The 24,240-nt window shown below is 39.2% G+C and overlaps 1 protein-coding gene across 1 annotated transcript in view; it reads left to right on the plus strand.

The window, feature by feature from the left end:
• Positions 1-24,240, plus strand: part of LOC138018498 (DENN domain-containing protein 3-like) — a 51,350-nt gene that overhangs the window by 15,426 nt on the left and 11,684 nt on the right. Inside the window, exons 12-38 of the mRNA XM_068865139.1 lie at positions 3,267-3,328; positions 4,843-4,942; positions 5,207-5,313; positions 5,531-5,575; positions 5,675-5,754; positions 6,764-6,794; positions 7,875-7,908; positions 9,230-9,295; positions 9,789-9,895; positions 10,363-10,502; positions 11,722-11,768; positions 11,894-11,980; positions 12,107-12,162; positions 13,328-13,430; positions 14,489-14,514; positions 14,845-14,885; positions 15,763-15,861; positions 17,248-17,294; positions 17,632-17,688; positions 18,512-18,582; positions 18,840-18,973; positions 20,658-20,756; positions 22,435-22,504; positions 22,637-22,661; positions 23,205-23,267; positions 23,428-23,506; positions 24,087-24,121. Of these exons, the coding sequence (XP_068721240.1) occupies positions 3,267-3,328; positions 4,843-4,942; positions 5,207-5,313; positions 5,531-5,575; positions 5,675-5,754; positions 6,764-6,794; positions 7,875-7,908; positions 9,230-9,295; positions 9,789-9,895; positions 10,363-10,502; positions 11,722-11,768; positions 11,894-11,980; positions 12,107-12,162; positions 13,328-13,430; positions 14,489-14,514; positions 14,845-14,885; positions 15,763-15,861; positions 17,248-17,294; positions 17,632-17,688; positions 18,512-18,582; positions 18,840-18,973; positions 20,658-20,756; positions 22,435-22,504; positions 22,637-22,661; positions 23,205-23,267; positions 23,428-23,506; positions 24,087-24,121 (1,911 nt within the window). The remainder of the gene's footprint in view (positions 1-3,266; positions 3,329-4,842; positions 4,943-5,206; positions 5,314-5,530; positions 5,576-5,674; positions 5,755-6,763; positions 6,795-7,874; positions 7,909-9,229; positions 9,296-9,788; positions 9,896-10,362; positions 10,503-11,721; positions 11,769-11,893; positions 11,981-12,106; positions 12,163-13,327; positions 13,431-14,488; positions 14,515-14,844; positions 14,886-15,762; positions 15,862-17,247; positions 17,295-17,631; positions 17,689-18,511; positions 18,583-18,839; positions 18,974-20,657; positions 20,757-22,434; positions 22,505-22,636; positions 22,662-23,204; positions 23,268-23,427; positions 23,507-24,086; positions 24,122-24,240) is intronic.

Here is a 24,240-nt window from a genome sequence, read left to right on the forward strand (position 1 = left end):
TTTGCACTAGCCTGCGCTGCACCTTAGTTATCACTCACAGCCAGCGCTATGTTCTTTGAACTTTCCTGACTAGCTGTCATTTTACTTCTCCGGCCAAAATTAACCAGAGCACAATTTCAAAAGCCGCAGGAAGCCAGAAGGGAAGTGAATTTTTTTTTTCTAGCCAGCTTCGGTATTCAAAGGGTCGACCACAGCAAGAAAAACGTTTCGGCACAATTCCCAGCTAGAGTTTCTCATCCATTATTTAGTAACCAGCCAGCAAATTCTTAGCCTGAGGAGCGGATATTTTGAGGAGCGGATCCGTTGGGTACTCCTGACTGTTTATTCTTCGATACTGGGCATGATGTTTTCATCAGTCATCAGTCGGCTTCTTTTTCTTGGGAGGCGAAGCTGGGGCATTCTGTATAAAATAAAAATGAAACAAGAAAAGTAAGTAAATAATTTCGTTTTTGAAACGGCTCTTAAATTCAGTGCCGAATGCACAGGAAGCGATGGTCCAACGAAGGGGAAAATTACGTTTTATTTACACGTGACGACATTAATATTGCCAAAGGCGCTGAAATGACTCTCTGTATGTGTGTGTACGGCTTAAATACCAAAAACATGTTACCGTACGAACGTGTTTGTAGCACGTCTTTGCACAACTTCGAGCAAAATTTCAAGGATCATTTTTTTGTTCTAAAGTAAGAGAAATGTATGATACTTTCAAATGGGCTTTAGTAAGGTACTAAACTTTACACAGAAACACATCATTCAACCAAATTTTAAAAAAAAGTGTAAATAAAATAGAAATGAGAGTCCTCTTAATGAAAACGAAATAATGAAGATGCAAGAAACCACATTCGATGAATTAATACACCAAAACTCCAAATCATAAAATGACCAAAACAACAATTTAAACAATTAAACATCCATTGTATTCGGTGATTTAGCCAAATGAAGTACCCTCTTAGTTACCAGCCCTGTGATACTGTGTTGGTGTTTCTTACATGTACAAAGTATTTTAAGTTTTATAATATTTATTATATTTTGTCAATGACAATCTTTCTTTACTTGCCTCTTTATGCAATAGCATGACATCATCAGATGTGGCAGAGAAATCACCTAGGAGATGCTGTTTCAGTCTTTGCTTTTTCCAATCTTTAGGGCCATTTACTGTTAATGAATTTTAAAATAAGTATGATCAAGTAACAACATTAATAAAAATGTTCAATTAAAATTAAACCACTCAATTAAAATAAGAGTATGTCAAATGTGTTAGTTGATTATGAAAACAGTCAGCCCACCCCTCCTCTTTCAGGCAATTGACTCTAGCTCAGCTTGCTACATAGTGAGGATATCAGTGACATCACCTATTAATATTAATGTGCCAACTGGAACCTTATTGGATGCCGAAACAAAGGGTTCTTTTGTTCGGTGGTTGGCTTTTTTAAATATCAAAAGAAATTTGATGTCAATGTTTGTAAACAGATATCTTCCTTATAAAAGGAATTTTAAAATTATGAAAAGCAGTCCCCATTAAAAAGCTGTCAATGTGAAGCAAATCTGGTCCACAATCTTTCATCAAAATATATTTTGTTCAATTTACATGCAAAGTTGAAAATCCATGGACTCCGTACTAAAAACAAATCTCCATATACACACACACACACACACACACACACACACACACACACACAAAGGATTTCAAATTCTAGGGAGAGGAAGGGTGCAGAAAGACCAAAACACTCAAAAAAACCTCATTAGAATTTCCAGATTGGTGAAGGGGTGTCAAAATGCACCTTTTGTGGGGGAGGACTGGAAATTTTATGGAACTACACATTGAAGAAAAAATCCTGCTAAATAAATCTCAAGGCTTTTTCTAAAAAACAGTTGTCAGGTTTAATTAAGCTGCTGCATAATTGTACAAAGTGTTAATGTTGATAAACAAAAAGAAAAAAAAAAGCATTTTATGTTTATTAACACAGCTAATAGATAAAGAATGGTTTCTTCATGCATTTCAGTCACTCTTCAGTCCTAACAATTTGGGGATTTGGTAATGATCAAAATAGTCCCCATAATGGACAATTTAAACAGAGAAGAGACTTGCAAAAAATATTCAAAATCACAAAATGTAGGTGGTAGGATTCATAAATTATAAATTGTGGCATTTGCATTACCTTGGTGCAAGCTTCTCATCTCTTTGCAAAACTGCATCATGCATTGGTACCAACTTCTGTATAACAGACACATGTCAAGATGCAGCATGCTTATCTTTGCACCCAGTCCACTTCTTTAACAAAACCTGATCATTATCTATGGCAGTTAGAATGTCTCCTTCTGGCATAGCAGGGAACCATTTAACCAGGATTTCATAATGTTAGACTGACGACCCGGATGAAGTTTTCCATAAATATCCACTGGCATTCTGCTGCGTGCAATTAAATGCATAACCAGGTTGGATCCAAACATAATGGAACTAAAGTTGTGTTTTGCTACACTTTGCAGGGGATCAACGGCCATCATTTTTTTGACAGGCATTGTTCTTGTGTCACTAAAGCGTTAAGCCTTCCACTGCACTTTTCAGAATTGATACCAAAATATCGTTCAAAATCATCCTTGAATTTATTTTTAGGCCTTTCAGTCTTTTTCGACGCTGTAGAGCCACAAAATCTACACAAGTTTGCCATTTTTTTTTCCTTTGGGCATCAGCATCCGCCATCTCAACGCCTAGGTTTGTAGGAGTAAATCAATCAAATATGGGCGCCATTATTAACAGCACATCGCAAATCAAAATACCCCCTTGCACATTTTTAATAGATCGTGCACAACAGTAAAAACACGTGAAAAGTCAAGTAAAAGACTTGAAGATATCGTCATTTTTTTCGCAAATGCTGGAAAAATCTACAAGTGCCTTTAATCTAACGACAAAGTGGAAAACGTACCTGACTTTGGGATCAAATTTCATGCACTGTCCCACTTTACAGTTAACATTTCCAACCGTTCAACCCGCTCTGCCACCGCCATCTTTGACAAAGGCGAAGAATGTTCCTTTGTTGTCCATATCGAATAGAATTTTGGGTAGATAACCCAACTAGTTCCGAACAAAAAACGAATAAAGTGAAGTGTATACAAAATCCTCCGATTTCTACAATGGTCGCCATGTTGTGACGTAACACGGTTATCAAAATTGATAACAATCCTGGACTGTTTATCTGTTGTTGGTCTCTTTACATAGGCTAATGAGCTTCACGTATTTGTCTGTTTGCCTTTTCATATATATGTAGAGCTTTTTCACGTTTATACAACCATTTTCTTGGAGTTGGACATATGTTCCCATTTTACCCAGGTAAGTAGTGATCCATTCCAGGGTTAAATGTGGAAATGCTAACGAAATAACCTTATTTGAATATGACGAATGAGGAAAATGAGAAACTTTCAACGCGCTCGTGAAATTACATAGCATAATTAACTTGGAAATAAACCTGCACGATTTGCTTATTTCCCTCAGACAGAACACTGGCCCTGAAGATTCATTTGCATAATAGGGTCATTTGATTGCCACACTACCAAGACCAGATTGTGTGTGAAGATTATTTCAATTGCTTTTCATTCTGCTAATTTATTCCATCATGAAAATTGATGGTGGAATTCTTCGCTTGAGTCGATTCCCAGTAGGAAATATCCGATCCTACTCCTAATGTTAGCCCCTTGCTTTTGCTGTTTGTACCTTATAATACTGAGTGAACTTAGTTTCTTAGAGGTCTGTTTATGCCCTAGTGCTTTTCCGTACAGCTTAATCGAACCATCATTGAAACATCTGCCATGATTTGTCCAACTGCGGCCGTTAACTACATACATGTATTCGTTATACAAAGTCTAAATTAATTTTTGTTTCGCAATCTACTTTGACTTCAGGATGAACTATATACACAATGAGGCTGGGTGGCCCGGTGAATCAAAACAAAGTCTGTAGTTGAAAATCTAAACATTTATGAGATGCAAAAACAACCTTGTGAACACGTGAACCTGAAGTATCGCAAATCACAATGCTGGAAAATACAAAAGCGAAGGAAAAATCAATATTACGAGTATATGAATGATTTTGGGTTGGATTAAAGCGATATATTCTTGAAAAATCTAAAGTTATCTTCGTGTTAATGAGTAATGTAAACAATCTTCGCACTTATAAGTCGTAGTACAATACATACAATACAATACAGTACATACTTAATTGACCGCTCCCCATAGGGGCTTTTCAGGGCCAATGAAACACAACGAAATGACGGAACAGAACAACAACAACAACTGTTAAGAATCACGACTGGCCGGAGGCAAACCAGTCGGCGATTTACAAGTGCAGCTGGGAAGTTGACCCAGAGATTACCAGGATCCAATTCAACGAGTGGTGGGAGCGGGACTTGAACCCGGGATCTCGGCATCTCAAGGAAAGCACCCTAACCACTGGGCCACACTGCCTACCTCCGTAGTAATAAATTGGGTTAACCAGGAACCAGTTAATAGTTAAGATTCCTTGACGTTCTGTATCAGGCTTCTCGCCGCTCAGATATTTGGTGTCCATCCTATTTCTCGAGAGTTTCAGGAGACGAAGCGAAATCAATATGACAGACCTAGTGACCCACACTGCAGTATGTTATCTTTTCTCCTGCCCTTACCATTCCGGAAACGAAACACTATTTCTTTTTTAAGTAGTTTCTTGTTTTAACAGCAAAGGTGAAAGGAAATGCACTCTAATTTTTTAGCCCAAAGTTTACCCAAATTGTTATTAATGAATGCATGTTTAAAGATATAGCATTATTTTAATAAAAAAAATAATAAAGCTTGCACTTTTCGAAATTTCAGCACCCTTCTTGATCTGGTGGAAGCTCCTGGTGCGTTTATTATGGGTTGTCATGCGCAACACAAGAATCAGATCAAAAGCGTTGTTACACAGATGGACGAGGTAACCGTTTGTCGTGTCGCCTCAGTGGTTTTCCTTTTCCTTTTATGGCGATTGTCATTCAAAGTTTTTTTTCTGATTACTCGATAGTGGAAAGACGAGAAATCTAGATGCTGTCGAGTAAAGTTCTGGACTGCATGGCTTCAAAGGGTCTGAAAGCCGCATGTTGGTCGTATAATTGTAAAAAAAAATTTCTTGACATCCAGTGCAGCATTGTTCTGTAACAATATAAACATTTACTATCCTCATATTGGTTGCGTGTTTCAGTTTTCTAGCATAGTAATTGCAGACATTGACGAAGGACAAGTAACGCTTCATCAAGACGCAAAAATTTCGCGGCTTCCCGCCTATGCCACAGACCTGTTCAAATTCAGGTACTGACCTGAATCTCAAGCATGCCTAACTTCTCAGAATAAATTAAAGTATCAATCTGGTGCATGATACATAATCTAGTTTATGTTGAGGTACCAAATAAGGCAGGCTCTTTATGATGTGTGGAGGTGCACTACTAGAATGGCTGACTTACTTATCCCCCCAAAGGATAGTAAAATCTGTGTTCTAGTCATGATTACGTGTAAATTACTTTCACAGGATGAAAAATGCAAAAGTTCATTTTGACAGAGTACTTGTTCAAAGGTATGATCAATATACTAATTTCCACAATTTTGACATTCCTAAGCGTGACACTTTGCCAGTGTTATTTTCAAAAACTAACAGTTCGTATTCAATTTATAGGCAAACGTTCTTCAATTTGGAAGAACTCCGACAGGAACGAGAAAAATTTGTAAGAAATTTTCGACAGGTTGTTTTGGCATGTGAGTATTCGACTGTACCAAGAAAAAATAAGGGGGAAGAGAGGGTATCCCCCATACATTCCCTTTTCCATTTGTAATCTGTCTCAAGTTATATTAAGATCGACTCCCACGCTGTAAATATACCAAGGGGATTAGGCAACAGCCATTCACATGGCGGGAATGTGTTCCGCGTGGATAGCCCACGTTCAGAGAACAAATTTTGCCATATGATTGACTGTTGCCTAATCCCCTTGGGATTTGTACAGCGTGGGAGTCGATCTAAAAATAACTTGAGACATATTACCTATGGAAAAGGGTATGTATGGGGAATGAGCTCTCTTCCCCCTCTATTTTCTCTGGACTGTACTCAAAATTGATTGATTGGTCAGGGGGATCGACCGATTACGTGGGGGGAGGGAGGGAGGGAGGGAGGGAGGGGAATCCTTGCACTTTTTGCTTTATTTATGTGATAAAACTTGGTTTTTGGTTCATAATTGCTAGACCGAAGTTGATGGACGCTCGTCAGCTGCCATCATTCAGCTATGATTGGGGCCAAGTACAACTTTTTCGGCACGCTTACTAAGTAAAGGAAAACATATACCGCTCGAAAAGGAAACCTCCTAGGATCGTATTAGTGACTAGGATCTTTCTCAGTCCAACGTTTGAACAAGGACCATCCCCTGACTGAACGACCAATAGATGGAACATTCTTTTTAAACATATGTTAGTTTTACAGAATACAAAACGGCTGTTGAAGTTAGTTCAGCTGCGTTGGTCCTTTAACCCTAACAGTAAGATAGTTTGAATCTTGAGCCGAGAGAGGCCATTAAGCTGAAAGGTTCTGTCAAAACTAGGATACAAGTTTTCAAAATTATCCATGTTTCCTTTCCTGCGTTAAAGTAAAACTAAGGCCCCATCGACACTAATCTATGCGTGCCATGTCGGCGAAAACAAATCAAAAATACCGGTATTTTTCACTTGAAAAAAGGCTTCGCCTCATTTTTTTACACTTTTGTCACTCCGTTTTTAGCTACACTGGAGATGATGCTTCGGATGTTTAGGTAAGTGACGTGCACTAGCCGTCGTCTTACGTCAAAGTACCAACACAACCTATGGTTTGCTTAGGCCATTCCGGAATTGCGCAGGAAACTGGGGCGAGTTTCAAATCTGAACCAATCGATAAATTGACACCATCACATGAAAATAACATTGAGATTGGCCATCTGTCTAAGTTTGATGCTTTTGGGTCGAACAGCAGAGACCAAGTTATGGACTTTAAAACGTAGTTAAAAATCCATACAAAACTCTCTAATTTTGAGGCTGCGTCCCCCAAAACCATATAAACTCTTAAAAATTTTTATTGCCCCAGTTTTGGGGCAACTGGAAAAATCCTGTCATGGACGTACTATTTGGAAATAAGTGACGTGAAAATCACTTTGTTTGCCTATTTTTATGAATATTGCAGAAATCGCAAAAAAAAAATTAGGAGTTTACTGTATATGGTTTTGGGGGACGCAGCCTCAAAATTAGAGACGTTTGTACGGATTTTTAACTATGATGGCCAATCTCAAATGTTATCTTTCATGTGATGGTGTCAATTTATCGGTAACTCGCCCCAGTTTCCTGCGCAATTCTGGAATTGCCAATCGGGATGGCCTATTTGCATTTCGATTACTTTGGTTATGAAGAAACATGCCACTGTTTTAAAGTGAATTGTGCCAGGGGTGCTCCATTTAAAATGAACTCTCGTTTATATCCTAAGAATATCTGATATCCTTTCCAGTTCGCTGGGACTTCCTGAAATCGAGGGAAATGGATTTTTTTTGTAAAACAAAAATATGAAACCTGAGTTTTTTAAATCTCATCTGGAAAACTGTGGGAACATTTATATACAGCGACTAATCCTTCAGCGAAATATCAATGATTTTATAAATTGAAAGAAATGTTTAAAGAGTAAACTGAGATTATAAGATTGATCTCTGTGTGCGATGAGCAGAATTATGCTCTCTAGCGCCTTAAATTCGATTGTACAGTTTTTAGGGTCTTTTGCGAGCTATCGTTAGTAAAGTTGTCGTGTTCGCACCATCCTACTTGTTGAATAACTGCAATTTATTTTACCTTTTTGCTTCTTCAATTTTCAGCGACATGAGAACCTTCATTATCCAGCAGGAGGATGTAAGCTTTTTGTTTCTTGTTGACTATCCGTACAGATAATTGTTATTTAATTCTAGTTGACAATAAAAATTCGATTGTCATTCCGATTAAACCACCTTTTAAAAATGCGCATCCACTTTAAATAACGCATCGGTAAAAATAACAAACGGTTTAGTGCCCAAGGAAAGAATTTGTGAAGTAACTTCTTCCATTAAGTATGAGCTATTACTGGTATTCTGTTTTGTCGTTGTCATTCTCTTTCGCTCGCCTTTCGTTTCTGTTCTAGACAGGTGCTCCAGGCATCATATAACCTTATCAGAGCTTCTAAAGGTATGCCAAAAATTGCAATACAGAGGAAAAAGCGGCTCTAAGCAAATTAGAAATAAACACTCGGCTTTAAGTTTATATCCCTCCGATACTTGACTTGAAAAACTGCAAAGCCACCAGTGTAGACCACAGATCATATATCAAACTGGACTGAAACCAGCGAAAAATGCAGAAAGAAAACATCTTCCAAACCGTTTGCAACCTGAACACGAAAAACGTTCACTGTGTAAGAACTATAGTTGATGCAGTATGGCCGTGAAGCCGCGTCGAGCCACAGAAAGTGCGCGAAAAGTGAAGCCTCGCTTATGTTTAGGTGAGTTAACCTGGGTTGAGCCTGCAATCCAATTGAAAACCAGTACCTGGTCCGCGGTCAACTTTAAAAAAAACAGTTGACCTCGGTGAGCTCTAAGCTTGAGCTCGCGATGTGGTCACGTGATACTGGTCGGTGGATACCTTGTTTTGACAGGTGTCAATTGATCAAAACATGGATGTCCAATATCAAAGATGTATGCTGTAAACTAGCATGATACTGGTTACATTGCCATACATAAAGGGGTGGACGTACGTACGTACGTATTTACGTATGTACGGACGGTCGATGATGTCATGACCATAAAACCAAGATTTCTCGCATCGATGGGTTACCATGTTTTCTTAACAATGGTGCTCCGCGCGCGCGCGCCTTCGGCGTGCGGGGAGCTCCGCTATTATCATTATTATGATTATTACTGTTGTTATTATTATTATTACCATTATCATTAGGATATTATTAAATTATTGGACAACTTCGTCGTGCATACGCGCCCACGAGCAATACCGCCAGCCATGATTACCATGAAAAAACCAACTCATGGATCAGAATGGTGCTCCGCTTGGCGGCCCTTTGGGCCGCCGGAGCTCCGGTATTAAATCAACTGATGCAAACTAAATTTTTGTCGTCACCAAAGCAGTTTGCTGTGGACTAATTTATATATCATGCATATTCAGTATCATTAGTTCTGTTTTGTTTCTTTAGCTTTTCTTTGACATGGAAAAATTCATTGCGTCAAAGCCGTGTGAGGATCAAGATTTTTACAGTGAGGTGGGTTCTGCCTTTTTGTATCAGTTTTGACCATGTCATCCCACTTTTAGGGGACCATTATCAGGCACGATGACATACTCTGCAGTCTTCACCCCTCCAGGGCTCTCCCTGATAAAGGCGAGTGTTTAAGTCCTTTACAATTTCCAGGCTGGCGTCTTGTGTAAATTTCTGTTAAGGTGCTTTAGCGTTGCTGGCTAATTTCTAATAGGCTTAGACGATAATTAGACTTAGCCAAGATCAATTAAATTATTGAAAATTCTTACCTTTCTAGACTTTTTCTAGAGCGACTGTGTTCGACGGAGGTAATGAATTTTGACACCAAATGTCAATGCTTCACTCCTTCTTAAGAATATATATTGACATTCAAATGTTAGTAGTTTCTCTGCGCGATGAGTGTAACAAATCCTTTTCAGATATTCAAAGAGTATGAAATGCTCTTTCATTACTGTCATCATTATTTTTTATTTTTTTTCATTGACTTGTATGTTTTAAGGTCTGTCGGAGCCACTCCTTCAGCACGTTTCTTTATGACCTCATTCGTGATCCAGATAAGACAGACTACTTCACGCTAATGGCTCAGAAGACAAGAGTTGCTCCAAAGTAAGTAATTGTAATAAACTATTACTTTGCATTACCAGAAGCAGTTTAATTTTCCCACGTCTGTCTGAGATCGGTTTAATTGTACGTTTTAATTCAGTGAATTTTGCAAATGAGGTTATTCTTATTGGCCAGGAAAACTATATCATGTCATTTAAAGTAAATTAAAGTAAAGGCATTGAAGTATTTCCCTTAGTCGTATTCGGTGTCCCAGCCTTTGCTCGAAATGCTGTTACATTCTTCGTTCTCCCTTCGCCAGAAAAAAATATAGTTGATTGTCCGCGCGACATACCGCTGGCAGTGAATGACTCTGCGACGGCCGGTCGAAGCCGCTGAGATTCGCCAGAATGTTCAACTGTGACATTTGAAGAGTGAAATTTTTATTCTTGCATTAAGTCAATGGAGAATTGCGGTCCCTTTTTTCCCGGCGAAGAAAGTAAAAAGTGAGTTTCCTTACGTTTGCATTAAAGGGTGGCCCCTCTCAGAAAAAGAAGTTCCACAACTGTCCCAATACCTGTTCCGGTCATATCCGACGAGTTTTTTATGAATACGCAAGAAAACCTAAGCATCTTCGCTCTTCCACCATTCGGCTCAGAAGGGATTTATACAGGTACGTAATCGCGTGAATTATCGAGTGAATCTGTCATTGACGAGGGCGTAATGATAGTAAATCCGAATAAGAGTCAAACCTATGTACTACGGGACGCTGGTGTGAGCGAGGCAATTAACTTCAAGTCGAGCTCGGACCAGAGTGGCATGCCAACATGCTGTCCATTGGGTTATCCAGAGACGTTTGCTTCGATTTTATCCCTTGCCTTTAAAGTGGTACTACGACCAAAAAAACAATTTTTTTTTTCTTTGAATTTCAAAACTGTGTTAACTTAACACTAACTGAGAAAAGTTTTAAGTTTTGATTTTAAAAAGACACCTGTTTATTTTAACTGGAATTTTCTTATTTATTGGTCCGCCATTACTAACTTTAAAATCTTGAGAGAGCTGGGTCGAGGAGAAAATGACGTCAAAGACCGTGTTTTGCATATGTAATAAATTGCGTTTACACGCTGAAATTTTAAGCTAGTGAGTAAATAACGTCATTTTCTCTAGATCCAACCCTCTGAGTTCCAATCGGCCAGTTTTGAACGTGAGTAATGGCGGACCGTGAAATCCAAAACTTGCACTCAAAATAAACAACCTTTGGATAAAACTCAAAGCTCAAAATTTTTCCAGTTAGGTGTTAAGCAAACACGCTTTCAAAATCTGAAGAAAAAAAGGAAATGATTTTTTGATCATAGTGCCACTTTAACCTTCTCGCCATTCGTCAAACCGATTATCTTATCAGATATTACTCAAGAACAGAGCCTGTCAGCACCACCTTGATTTTATTCTTTTGTATTATTCTGCGCACTCTTTTAGTCAAAGGGTGGCAATTCTAGGATTACCCTACGCAGTTGTGCGGTTAGTTTGCCAAGCATTCTCTGACAAAGCAGAGTTTTCCTTTTTGCAAAGAAAACAGCCTTTTGATGCTCTTTCAAACGTGTACCAAACTGACGTTTAGTCCGTACTCATTATCACAGTCATTGCATGCGCGGGCTGTACCATCAAGCGTTGCACATCAATGCCGCTCACGCTCCGTTGATGATGGCGTGGCGTGATTTGCATCTTGTTGAAAGAAAAGGAGGATAACTAGTTCTTTTTTTGAAGGACCTCACATGTCGACTTGCTTTGAAAAAAGAAAGGCCGAGGTGAAATTTGAAATTGCCGTTCTGGCATTTTGCCGATTATTATTACAACAGCTCCAAATACAAGCAATCTATCATCTTATCGTTTAGGAGGTTTCTACGGAGTCTACTTGAAATCTGTGGAAGAGAAAATCTCGGTAAGGAGCTATTAGAGCAGTTTTCACTGTATCTGTTGCGTTTTACGAAGGAAACTCTTCCCAATCCATGTCAAGTGCATACTTCTAGTGATTTTTTCCGGTTTCTCTTTTTCTCTTTTTTTCAGGACCTTATGGCTAAGTCTTCCAGTTTGCTAGCCAACTATTTGTACCTGCGTGGAATGCTGAGAGACGCATGTAGACAGAGTATACAAGTAAACGTGGCTAAGCGAAGTCTTTTACACTGATCGGGAATCATTTTTTTTCATTTTTTGGTCTAAACCTTTATGATGTTTTTTATGTTTTCAAAAACTGTTTTTGGTTTTTTTTTCTTCCAACAGGCGGTGGATGATTTCTTTTTAGTTTCTTCGAGAAATGTTCAGCTTTTTCCAACCAAGTAAGTTGCTCGTTATACTTGGTTTTCACGCACGTGATCAACAGCCATGTTTTTCAACGAAAACAACAGAAAACGTTTGCATAATGCTAGAGCTCAATTCCCGGAGGATTGGATCGGGACACAACATGGCCGCCGTGACGTCATGTGAAAACCGAGAATGGAGTACAACAAGTTTAATCAACCTTTTAGCTCATCCCAAATAAGGTTATCAATCCCCCTTAAGATTCTTTCTCTAGGGAGTTTGTCTTAAGCTGCGCTGCATGTTGAGGGGTAAACATGATCTACAACTGGTTGCAAAATTGGTGAGACACTCCCGTTTAAAAAACACCTTTTTTAGATTTTAATACCCGCCAGATCTAGAATTCCAACCTTTTCCACTTCCCCCCTCCCTCTCCCCTTTTCAACATTGTTAAGGGGGGAGGTGGACCGCAATGTGTGAGATAATAGGTAAATTAATAACGCCCTTAGAACGTGAAGTGTTCCCATTAATTTTGCAACTCGTTGTAGCTGGATTGGGCAAAGTTTTCTTTTCTTTCTTATGTTTCCCATTTTTACTTAAACTTTTCTGTAATTAATAAGAGGGAGTCCTCCTTATAAGACTCCTTGGGTCTTCATCGCCTTTAATTGTATTTCTTGACTCGTTTCATTGTAGTATGTATTTAAGGCAAATGGATAATAAATAAATAAATGTTTCACACTCTTGTTTCCTCTGTTTTTGTTGTTGCTTGGGCATAAAAGTGTCGAAGAGTGAACAAATGGATCTTAACCTTGGCCAAGATTATAGCAGACGTCACACCTGCCTTTGATTCAGCTTTTCGCATTCATTGTGTTAAGGACGGTGCCTACTATTGTTATTGCGCATACGTTCTGCGCATCTCGATATACTCGGGTTTCCTATCGATGATGCTTACTAGTTTTCGCGCGGTTGAAAACTATCCGGAGAAAGTAGATCTAAGTAAGTATTTCTGGTATCCAAAAAGAAAATTGGGGGTAACCATGCATTTTTCAGAGATAGTTAAGCTTCAATTTGAGAAAGAACGCCATACATTGCTTTGTATTTTAAAGCTGGTAATTAAGCAAGTAACTTACCTCAGCTTTCAGTGGCCAGAAAGTTGTTTGTGAATAAGTGTTAATTATTTTCCTGCCATAAATTGATGTATCTTAGGATTGTGCAGGAGATATTGTGTAACATGAAAGACGCTGAATTAGAAGAATTACGAGCGAGACAATACTGGAAGAAAGCGGAGACTTTACGACTGCAAGCAGAGGTAGGGAAACTTTGTATGAAAATCTTAAAATCGTCAATAGCTGTTTAGTTCGTGAATATTTCTACTGCTCCGCACCAGTTCCAGTGTAAATTCAACTGCGGATGTTCAACAGTGTAATGTACCCGTGGGAAGGATCATTGACTAGTTGCTCGAAAACCGGCAAAAGGACAACTGAAATCATCGTACTAGTAGGCCAATGGGGAGAGCATCCGACCGCTGCTACGGAGGTCGTAGGTTTAACCTGCCTTGGACTCTGATTTTTAGTTGTCCTTTCAACTGGCAACTTGTTCCTCAACACGTGAATATGATTCAAGTGTGTATTTAATCAAGATAACTACAAAGGAAATCAGATGTGCGGAAACTGAAGTACTCAAGGAAAAACCTCTCGTAGCTTGTAACGCGGCTCTACAAATCGATCATTAGTCACATGGGACGAGTGCTCTCATAAATCGCACCACCAATCCTGCTTCTATTTAACCTGGTCAGGCAAGAGCCGGGAGGTTTCTCAGGTGTATGCCTTGGATGCAACCAACGACCACCCTAGAACACTCTTACTTGGATTGTCTCTCCTTCAATATTACAATTCCGAAGCGAAAACAGAGATGCTTGACTCGTGCAAAAAATCCAAGCTAAAATCGAAAAGAAAAGAAAAGAAACTAATAGCACACGAAATTTCAGATTCAGATTTTCGAAAGCGTGGATATGTGATCATAAAAGCAAGTGCACAAAGAAAAACGAGGTGTTTAAAAATCGGGCGGAATAGTACGTGATAAGGACGGTAACAAGTGCAGAAACAAACTAATTTTGTGGTAGCAAATAGGAAAAGAACGAAATTAAAATTGCCCTTAAAAGTCTTAACGAAAATGTTTTAAGTGGTAGGAGTAACCAGACGTTAATTTGTCTTTGCTAACATTGTTGTCGTCCGTAACTCGGTCATCACACTAAGTAAGGTTCACTCCCCATGGGGGAATGGACAACTGGCTGAAAAGTCCAATGACAGATCAGAACTTCTTTTCTTCTCCTTTCATATCAAACAGCCTGAGTTTTTGTTGTTTCAGGAAAAACGTGATTTCAGACGAGATAGGTGAGATAAAATATACATGAACTTTTTTTCACAATCATGTTTGATGCCGGTCGCTTTAAGTTACTTTCTGTCCTTTTTGTTCTTTTTCACGGATTTTTTATGTTGTTATTTTTCTTGTTGGTGGTTTCAGTGCCAAGCGGTTGACTTCCATGGTGGGAAGTGCTGACATGCAAAGACTTGAGTTCCCTGGGGCTGACCCCACTCCCCCCTATTCTCATTCTCGGTCCCAATCAGCGTCGTGTCACCCTGACAAATGTAACCCGAAATACTTGCGATATTTGTTTTGTAATCGATATTTACTCTGTTGCATTACTGTGTTTCCTTTTACAGGAAAGAGGTTCTCATATCAGCTATCCCGTCCACGCCTTTGAGTGAGTTTACTGTAATAGTATATACGGTACTTTTCCATTATGCTCGAGTCCTCGATAAGCAGTAGCAAAGACGCCTGAAAAGATCCATCCTTATTGAAGTGGCCTCCACAACTGCGATGATCATTCTCTCCAAAAATCATTTCCTATCCACCGTGCAGATACATCATTCATTCTACGCTCACACCTTACGGGATATGGGACATGCAAATTCGTCATTGACCTGCTTTCGGATGGCTAACTCAATGTTCTACCCAGTTCAAACCCATTGGGAATAAGACGTTTTGTGCCAGGTATTTCCACGCATTTAAATGTAAATGCTCCATTATAATGCAAATACAATACACAAAGAATCTTAACCCTGGGAGATTTGAATTGGGTACAACATTGAGTTAGCCGATTTGGCCTGTGATTGTACAGAGTGCAGAGCAATCTCACGGACATGCGTTTGAGTTCTGTTCAAGCCAAGAATTACTCTTTGGAAGAGCTGGAGTCCTCAATAATGCTCCTTTTTTGCATGGTATTATACATTAGGCTTACTATCTTCAGTCGGATTGGATAGGGGAGTGTTTTTTTTTTAACTTTCAAAATCATTGATGTACACATTCTTAGTGTATCTTCAGATTCCACTTTTCTCTCTTTTGGTTCTTATGCATATCACATAGACCTTATTCAATAACAATTTCAAAATCTTTCTCTTTTTACATATTCAAAACATCTTAAAAAGACAAGCTTTGTTCTTCTTTTGGCTTCTCTGGCGAGAACAGTTTTGACTATTTCCGAGGATCGCGTTCCAGTACCATTAGTGGACCGTTTGCATCAGTCCAGGTTATTTAACTCACGATTGGCGCAAACCGAAGAACGTGTTCCTTGTTATTAGCTCTTTCAGATTTTGTAAAGCATGTCAGCAGGCTACTGATCACCAACAGTCAGGATGCCGGAGAAAGATTGTTTCAGGCGTTGACAGTGAATTCCCAAGGTGAAGATAACCATTAAATGTCCAGTCGCTCCCCTACACTGCCTTTTCCTTTCTCCCTCCCCTCTCTCTTCTCCCGGGGATACTCGAAATCCTCCTCCTTTGCAGGCGTCGCACTTACGACTTTCCGATCACTAGTGGATGATGTACCACTGAGCTATAAGAGACTCGTGGGTGAAAGATCATTAAGTATCAGTGTACCCGAAATGACCATCATTCTTTGACGCAAATCCCAGTAAAGCATATATTTTCTGAAAGCTTAATATTTTTAGATTACGAAGGTATATTCATAAACATAAAAAAATTTCAGGCTATTTCTCAAAGTACAGAGGTTCACTAATCAAGTTCGTTTCCGGTCGGATTTGAGCGGGAGAACGCGATTAACATCGCTATGTCTTCTTGACACCTTTCTCTAAAAAGCTTTGTCGGTGAACTTTTATTTTTTCACAACTTTCAAAAGTTGTGACTATTTTAGTGAAGGGAATGCATGTTTTATCAACTCTCAAAGTTTAACTGCGTGTCAAAACCAAACCAGACAAGTAGCCAGAATTTCCCTACACCGTTTTTTAGAGAAGGGTGTCAAGAAGACATAGCGATCCGACCGGAAACGAGCTTCATTAGTGAACCTCTGTACTTTGAAAAATAGCGAGCTATATTTGGAAAACCCGAATTTTTTTATCTTCGTAATCTACAATTATTAAGCTTTCAGAAAATATATACTTTACTGGGGTTTGCGTCAAACGTCAGATCTTAAAGCGGCGCCAAAGAATGATGGTCATTTTGGGTACACTGATACCTTAAAGTAACTTGTCAAGTGACAATAGACTACTTCGACGATTCGGCAGCCATTTTGATTTCTATTGTGCATTCTCTCGACATTCATTTTGAAGCAGATGGCCAATTTTGACCGCTGTAAATGAAGTGAAGAGACGTTTTGTTCATTTATCAACCACAGCTCCGAAATAACGTTAACAGCCTTTAATCTGAATAAGTTTCCACAAGTTGAGATTATACGTTTGGAACTCCAAAGCTTGGCAACATCTCAGTGCCTATTCGATTTAATTGGTTCAGTGCCTTCTGTGCAATTCTCTAGAAATAGAAACGGTTTCGATAGGGAAACGAACTAATCGTCTATCCGGAAAGAAGACATTAAAACACTTACATAAGTGTGTATCCACTAAGAACTGTACTTTAACTGAACAAACATAGCCGACTCAAAAAAGGCGATACGCCCGAAAAGGCCTAGGGAAGTCACAGGGATTCCAACGATGGTAATCAGTGACATTTTCCCTCCTCTTCTCTGCTTTCTTTGGGCGATAGTCTATCGGGCTTACTTGCGTATTCTCTGGGCATTAAAGCAATCAAAAGATTTTCTCCTTTCATTTTCAGTTGTCGAGCCTGAAGTGTTCGCCGCATTTTATGAAGCCTACACAATGGTAAGAAAAACATTTTAACTACCCTTCCTGTTTGTATGGGCACTTAGTATTAGGCCTTCACTACGCATAGAATCTGATTTCGTACAAGCCGATACATTGGCCATGTAAGGCTGGTTTTTATCAGCAACACAAGCATGACCACAAGCAACACGAGCAATCTCAGTAGCGTTTAGATCATTCGTAGATCATTTTCACTTTGGTGTGACAATGGACATCAATTAACAACGTAATGCGCCTGCGTATATCACTTGTGCTTACACCTTCGTCCCACGTAAGAACCAGACTTAAAGGCGGCGAGTTATGGTTACGGTCTGTTAATTTTTGCCACTATCCACAGGCAAGCAGCAAAGCCACAAGTATCTCACTATGTAACGTTCGCTTGAGAGAAGACGAGGTAAGTTTTTCCCACCCTGTATTGCTCCTCTTTCGCAACAGAGGTTATCCAGGAAACAATTTAAGTCTGTGGGAATGGATTGGGCCTGCAAAGCAAAGCAGGGATTGAAAACGATTTTCACACAGCAACGCGTTACTTTGATTTCTTGATGACAAGAAGCGCTTATCAAACTCTCTTTTCTTCCTGATGTCTTGCCTGAGGATATCAAATGTAGAAATAAGTCACAGCTTGGATTTATGAGCAAGTACTTTCTATTGGTTTGAAATATTGACTAAACCTGATCAGCTTTTGCTTGTTTCTATCTATAACTATCTTAGTTTGGTTAGCGCCAGGCGAGTAATTTGTGATCGAGAAAAGCTTGGTCACCTTACATTGGCGTTTTTGCGTCAAAAAGGAACCTACAGTAAAGAAGAAGAACTTTAAATCACAAAAAATTAATGTTTACAATCGAATTGTTGTAATTTATTGAAAGAAAGCATTTGTATTCGGAATAAACGAATTTGAAAATCGCCTTTTTTCAAATTTCCTGGGCGTGGCCATCTTGAATAAATGTGTCATGTTATGGTTGCCTTACTGTTATTCTTCAAAAGCTCTTTCTGTCAGAACAATTGGGTAACCACACACGTCACAATTATTCAAGATTGCGGCGCCTGGGAAATTAAATTGGAAAGTGAAAAACGATGGTAAAATTTATTTTTTCCCGATACAAGTACTTTTTTTTGAAAAAATTCGAGCAAACGTGATTGTCTAAGGGAGGTTCCCCTTTAAAAGAAGTGCACCACACGATTCCCTCTTATCATCACTGTGTGCTTTTGTTCAACAGGACGTTCTGAAGATATCGCAACTCACCAAAACCAACCAGGGAATGGGTTTTCTCGTTTTGACGATTAACAGGTGATTTTACTTCAGTTGCCCCTTCAAAGCGAATCCAAGTGCGAAGTGCTTTTATTCTAATTAAAATTACATTTTATGGACAAGAAGTAAAAATGGCCCGTTTGGAGATACTTTCACACCAATGATATCATTTCTCTTCCGGCTTGTCTTGTTGTTGTCTGTTATTGTTTGTCTCCTCCAGTACCTCTGTAATTGTTTTTACCTCGCTACTTTTTCTCTTAATTCACTAAGTTTTCCTTGTTTTCATTTCTATTCAGATTATTGTTCCTGGAAAATGGAACGCACAATTGTTCCACTATCGTCGAGGTTGAAGATATCAGGAGAGTCGATATCATCACCTGCCCGGCGCGGTTATCACGTGGAACAACAAATATTCAAATAACAAGCAAACGTGAGACTAAAACTGACTCCCCTGATTTGTAATTCATATTTTGTTGTAACCTCCTTTCTCATTCTTGCCTCTCTTTCTTATTTATATATCTTTGAGACCCTTCTACGCTCTTTTGAAGGGGTGAAGTTTTCCCAAAGGCGTTGATCGAGGATCGAGCACACGCGTTTATGGACAGCGGTCGAAGAGTGTAGCACGTCTTGTAAGCTACACGTTTTACCAATACAGAAACAAACTTAAACATTCATTAAAGCTAACCTTAGGCCTAATTAGACCTAAACAAAAGTTTTAAGGCCTGAGGTTTATAGCTTTAATGAATTTTTAGGTTTGTTTCTGTATTGTTAAAACATGTAGCTTACAAGACGTGCTGCACTCTTCGACCGCTGTCCCATAAACGCGTGTGCGCGATCCTCGATTAACGCCTTCAATATAGCTTCACCCTTTTTGAAGTGTTGTCTTAGGCAAGTTGCTTATAGCTTTTCTTTAGACTTGGGAAAAGGGATTTGCTTGACACACGACTGGCTTTGAAACTCGTCAAGCTAGTGTTTCGTAAATATGGTTTCAAAGTCCAGCGGGAAAACAAATTTCTTCTCGTTGTTATGTAGCACCTCGAATGCCCTGCTTTTGTAGTTTTCGGAATGCTTAAAAAGCTCTTAAGGAAGGGTGTTAGTTTGGTTATGAAGAAGTGGTCGTAAGGTGCGTTACGATTTGCTTGATACCCAACCTTAGGAGAAAGCAAAAGAATTGAAACAAAGACTTAACTAAAAAAGAAATGAGTGACTTGTAGATTGGTGTATGACTGGGAGGTTTTCCTTTTGTGTACGAGCATGACGTTCAGAAGTCATTATTTACGATGGTTCAAAACTCATTAATAATGCATGAGCCTAACAGCTTATTAAACGTCATGTGCATGAGCTTTCTGTGCTGATAAAACACTCCTCGTTAGTATTATGTAAAGAATAATGATAAGCCATAGCTTGTTTTTCTTGTATGCTAATATTCTCCTCTCACAATTTGCACCATTGTTCTGAGTCCAGAGGGAAGCGCTTTTTGTGGAATTGTTTCGAAGCCGTTCAAAAAACTCGTGTTCAGCACTGAAAACTCCTAGTCACTGATCTTGGAATGCCAGGAGATGTCAGAGTAGAAGTGAAGGAAAAAGAGAAAATTGATAAATATCAAGATCTATTTAAGGGAAGTGGGAAAGCTGTGGGACGAGGTGAAGACGAGAGTCGTGCCTATTGTTGTGGGAGTGCTTGGGATGATTCCAAAAAGATTGGTGGGCAATATTGAAAGTATTAGGGTGAATCTCAGCGTGGCTTAGATTCAAAAGATATTTAACAGATCTGAGTTCTCGAGTACTGAGGTTGCATGATGTGACTTGTATCGAGAACTGATTGGCACTTGAAAACTGAGAGACACCATGTTATGATAATAATAATAATAATAACGATAATACAAAATATGATATATAATATATCAGATTGGGTTACGAAGCAGAGCTGCTACGCTACTTGATAGTTTGTTGGCCCTAAAAGCTGGCAGCGCTTTAATATACTGTGGCAGACCTACACACTCTTCCCAAACAAGAACCGTGTTTTGTTCGCTACTTTGACAACATACTCTCCTCTTTTGAATCACTGATGTAAACTCTAAAAAAGAGGTTACACAATATATTTTTTTCCTCTAGGTGAGTCGTCATTGTCATTTGTAGCGTCAATGAAAGAAGAGAACGAATTCTGGCGCAAATGTCTGCTGGAAATCAAAGCTGGTTACATGATGGCGTCAGGTAAGCAATAGTTATATCCTGAAACTCGGCACCGTTGCACACTTACTTAAAGGTCTATGTCGATAGTATACTTGAGGCTTTCGCGTTTAGTCCTATTAAAAACACTAACTTTTTCCGGCTAGGAACGCGTGAAACTGAAATTGAAATGGACGTTTCGGCTGTCACCAGCAGAGCCGAAACGTCCATTAAATTCAGTTTCACGCATTTTGCCCAAAAAATGTTACAGTGTTTTTTAAGAGTCTATGTTATGTTTTTGTTTCTGAGCCTTTAGGTCATCCTGAAATTCTTATGGATTTCAAAGGTTGAAACCCTGTGAAACACTGGTTGGACTTCCGTTAGGAGAATTCAGAAAAGGGACCGATCATCTACGGGCCATTGCTAATAGATTGTTGAAATTAAGGCCTCAAAGATTATTAGCAATTGTCATTTAATTGCGTCAGATACTATGATATACTCCCTTAATATTTTCTTTCTCTTTTTGTGTTTGAATCCGTGTGTGTATATAGACAAGTAGTTATACTATGTAACAAGGGCATCTAATTAGTTTCCCCCAACTTTAAAAGAAAGGTCTGTGTTTTTTTTTTTAATTTTGCGCCGTTGACTCATCTATGCTCTCTTTCGGTTACTATTCTGGACTGCATTTGATCGTTGATTAACATTGTGCGGCATTTAGTCTCTGTTGTGGAAGAAAATGAGCAGAATAAGACATTGGCTATTTTACGTTGTCGTCTTGAATAGGAGGAAAAGAAATGTATTGGATTTCTTTTTGCACTTGCAGCATTTTCACTCAATTATTCTAACTTATTTATTCTAACATTCAATCATTAGGGCCGTTCATACGAAGGAAAATAAGCCGCGGCTTACATAAGACGTGAACTGAGCCATTTATACGGGTGCGGCTTTCATAAGACGCGAAATCCTTGTATAAATGGTTCGCGACTAAGTTCGCGGCCAACTGGTCCAATGATGACCTAACTTATTTTGATGCCTCGTTTTGGTGTAATTAATTGTGAGGCAAGATTTGCGACATTACAAGATAAATGGCTCGAGAAAGCAAACAAGCGAAGAAGAATTATTAAACCAAAGTTTTACAAGTAATCCAGTATCGATCCAATAAAATCGTAAACGAACACTTGCGGTGTGCTGCAGAACTTACACTGGCTGAAGTGACGCAATTATCAAGTAGCTTAGCAATTTCAATACCACTACAAATAGTGAGAAGCTGTTTCTCTTCTGGGGCACTCCACATTCGCTTTTTCGGTGAATCTTTTTCTTTAGTAATACGTGATTCGTTGCTCGCGCTCGCCATTTTTCTCTGGCGAATGGACGGGAGCAAAATGGAAGTCTGGGCCATAATAACAAAGCAAGTGCATGCGCAGGAGCCGTTCACGGCTTGAGCAAGCCGCGGACAACGCTTGAGTACATTTATTCGAACACTTTCATATCCAAGCTAAGCCGCCTCCAAGATAAACACAGCCCAAAACCCCGAGGCCAGGATAAGCCGCGGCTTGAGCTAGCTGCGGGTGGAGTAAGCCGTGAACGTCGATTTTGTACCATTTAAACGGAGTTCTTGCGTCTTATGTAAGCCGCGGCCAGCGTAAGCCGCGGCTTATATTTGCTCGTATAAACGGCCCTATTGTTGCCAATGTTAGTGACTTGGTTATCTCGCTCGTTCCAGGCTTCAAGGACCCGGCCATAATTGGTCACGCTGCTAAGAATGTTTTAATGGCAGATACTTTAAAACAATGGTAGGTTTTTCTTCATATAAGGGATGCCTTTTGAGGCAGATTGCCACGGTTTTTATGCAACAGTATATTTGGTTTTAGCAACCTTAGTACCCTTTTTCATTTAATATCACTTTTTACCTACTTTCTTTACAGTGACTATCCTGAGGAAAATGTATCGGTAAGGATATGGTTTTCTCGAATTCTTGAACTCGAAGCTCCTAAAGAAACAGGGCCCGTTGCTCGAAAGTTCCGAAACTTTTCGGGCGTATTTCGGGACCATAAATCACTTTTTATCGAAAACCGAGGCGGTTTCGAGTCATGAAACTTTGGCATTATGTTTTTCTTTCGGGTTTTGTAGATCTTTTAAAAACAAGTTCTCTAAAGTACGAGGATGGTAGTTTCACAGTTGAATTTTCGGCCTGGAACGTTAGAAACGGGACCCTGAGCGGAGTTGCTCGTAGCATTCGTGTTAAATGTCATGACAACCTACTTAATCAATAGATAGTGCTAGCAAAACGTTTTGCGTGAAGTTTGTGATGCGCTCAGGAATTCTTTGCCGAAAGTATTTAACGGAAATTATGAGGCATGATCAGGCAGACGGAGTTTTATCGGCTTAAATGACCCAATGGACTTGTGCGGCTGAGCCTGATCTCTTAGAATGTGCATGGTTTTTGTCACAAAGAAATGAATTTGAAATTCGCCTCACTGTCTTTGTTTTCAGCTTGTGTTTTACTTCAGCACACAAAGACATGTCAAGCATCAACTATCTGTTGAAACCAGGAAGGTAAGGGGGAAAATGGGGAAAGAAATTGTCATCGATAAAATCTCTGCTAGTAGGTTACAGCTCAATAAGATTTGGCGGGAATTCCATTATTAAAAAAAGTGACTTGACTGCATTCCTACGTTGAAATTCAAGTGTTGTTTGTTTGATTTCTTTTGTACAGACCCTTTTTAAGAGGGTCAGTCCATCACCTCAAGACATGGAAAAAACAACAGTGGAGGCTTTGCTTTACCTACCTGGGTGTAAGTGCGAAAGTGTTTTCGTCTGTAACGTCATCTCACTGTAGGAATAGGCCTAACTCTAGCTCTGCCGAGGGACCAACGCTCTCTGGTTTTGTTTAATTTTACTGCACTCTAATTATGAAATGTCGAACTAAAAACGGTACAATATTTTTGTCATGGGGAAATGGATTTACCTCGGCAAAGAAAAATATTTGAGGTTGTGGGCACTTTCAATATCGCAAAGCATTATAGTGTATTTTGTTTGTAGTCATTTGAGATGTAGATCGCGACATTTTGTTACTGATTGTCTTAATCAATAGATGTCCTAAACCGCTTATACTTTACCATTTACAGAGGTAAAACAAAATGCAACGTTCCCAACCTCACGCGATCACATGATATTTGTGACACGTCGAAGAACTACCAAAAATAGCCGAAAGGCATAAAATTCACTTTTGTGTATATAAAAGGCACACAGCCGTTTATGCCTCTTTTTCAGCACATTTACCTAGTTATTCAAGTGTATTATTGTGTCACTATGTTAAATCATAGTGAAGAAGTCAAGTGGGATCTTAACTGTCTGTTTTGCATTATTACTCAGCCAAAAAGAGACGTGAAAAGGTGTGGTGTGCTATGGTAAGCAGTAAAACTGGTCTTTGTACCTTACCTGCTTTAGGCTGATTTTCCTTGGGATTTTTATCACTGCGCTCAGTTAGTAGCAACGCAATGTCAGTTTCCCTTATGAACTTGATCAG

Source organism: Montipora capricornis, chromosome 2 (genome assembly GCF_036669925.1).
Source record: "Montipora capricornis isolate CH-2021 chromosome 2, ASM3666992v2, whole genome shotgun sequence".
In the NCBI taxonomy this organism is placed as follows: domain Eukaryota; kingdom Metazoa; phylum Cnidaria; class Anthozoa; order Scleractinia; family Acroporidae; genus Montipora; species Montipora capricornis.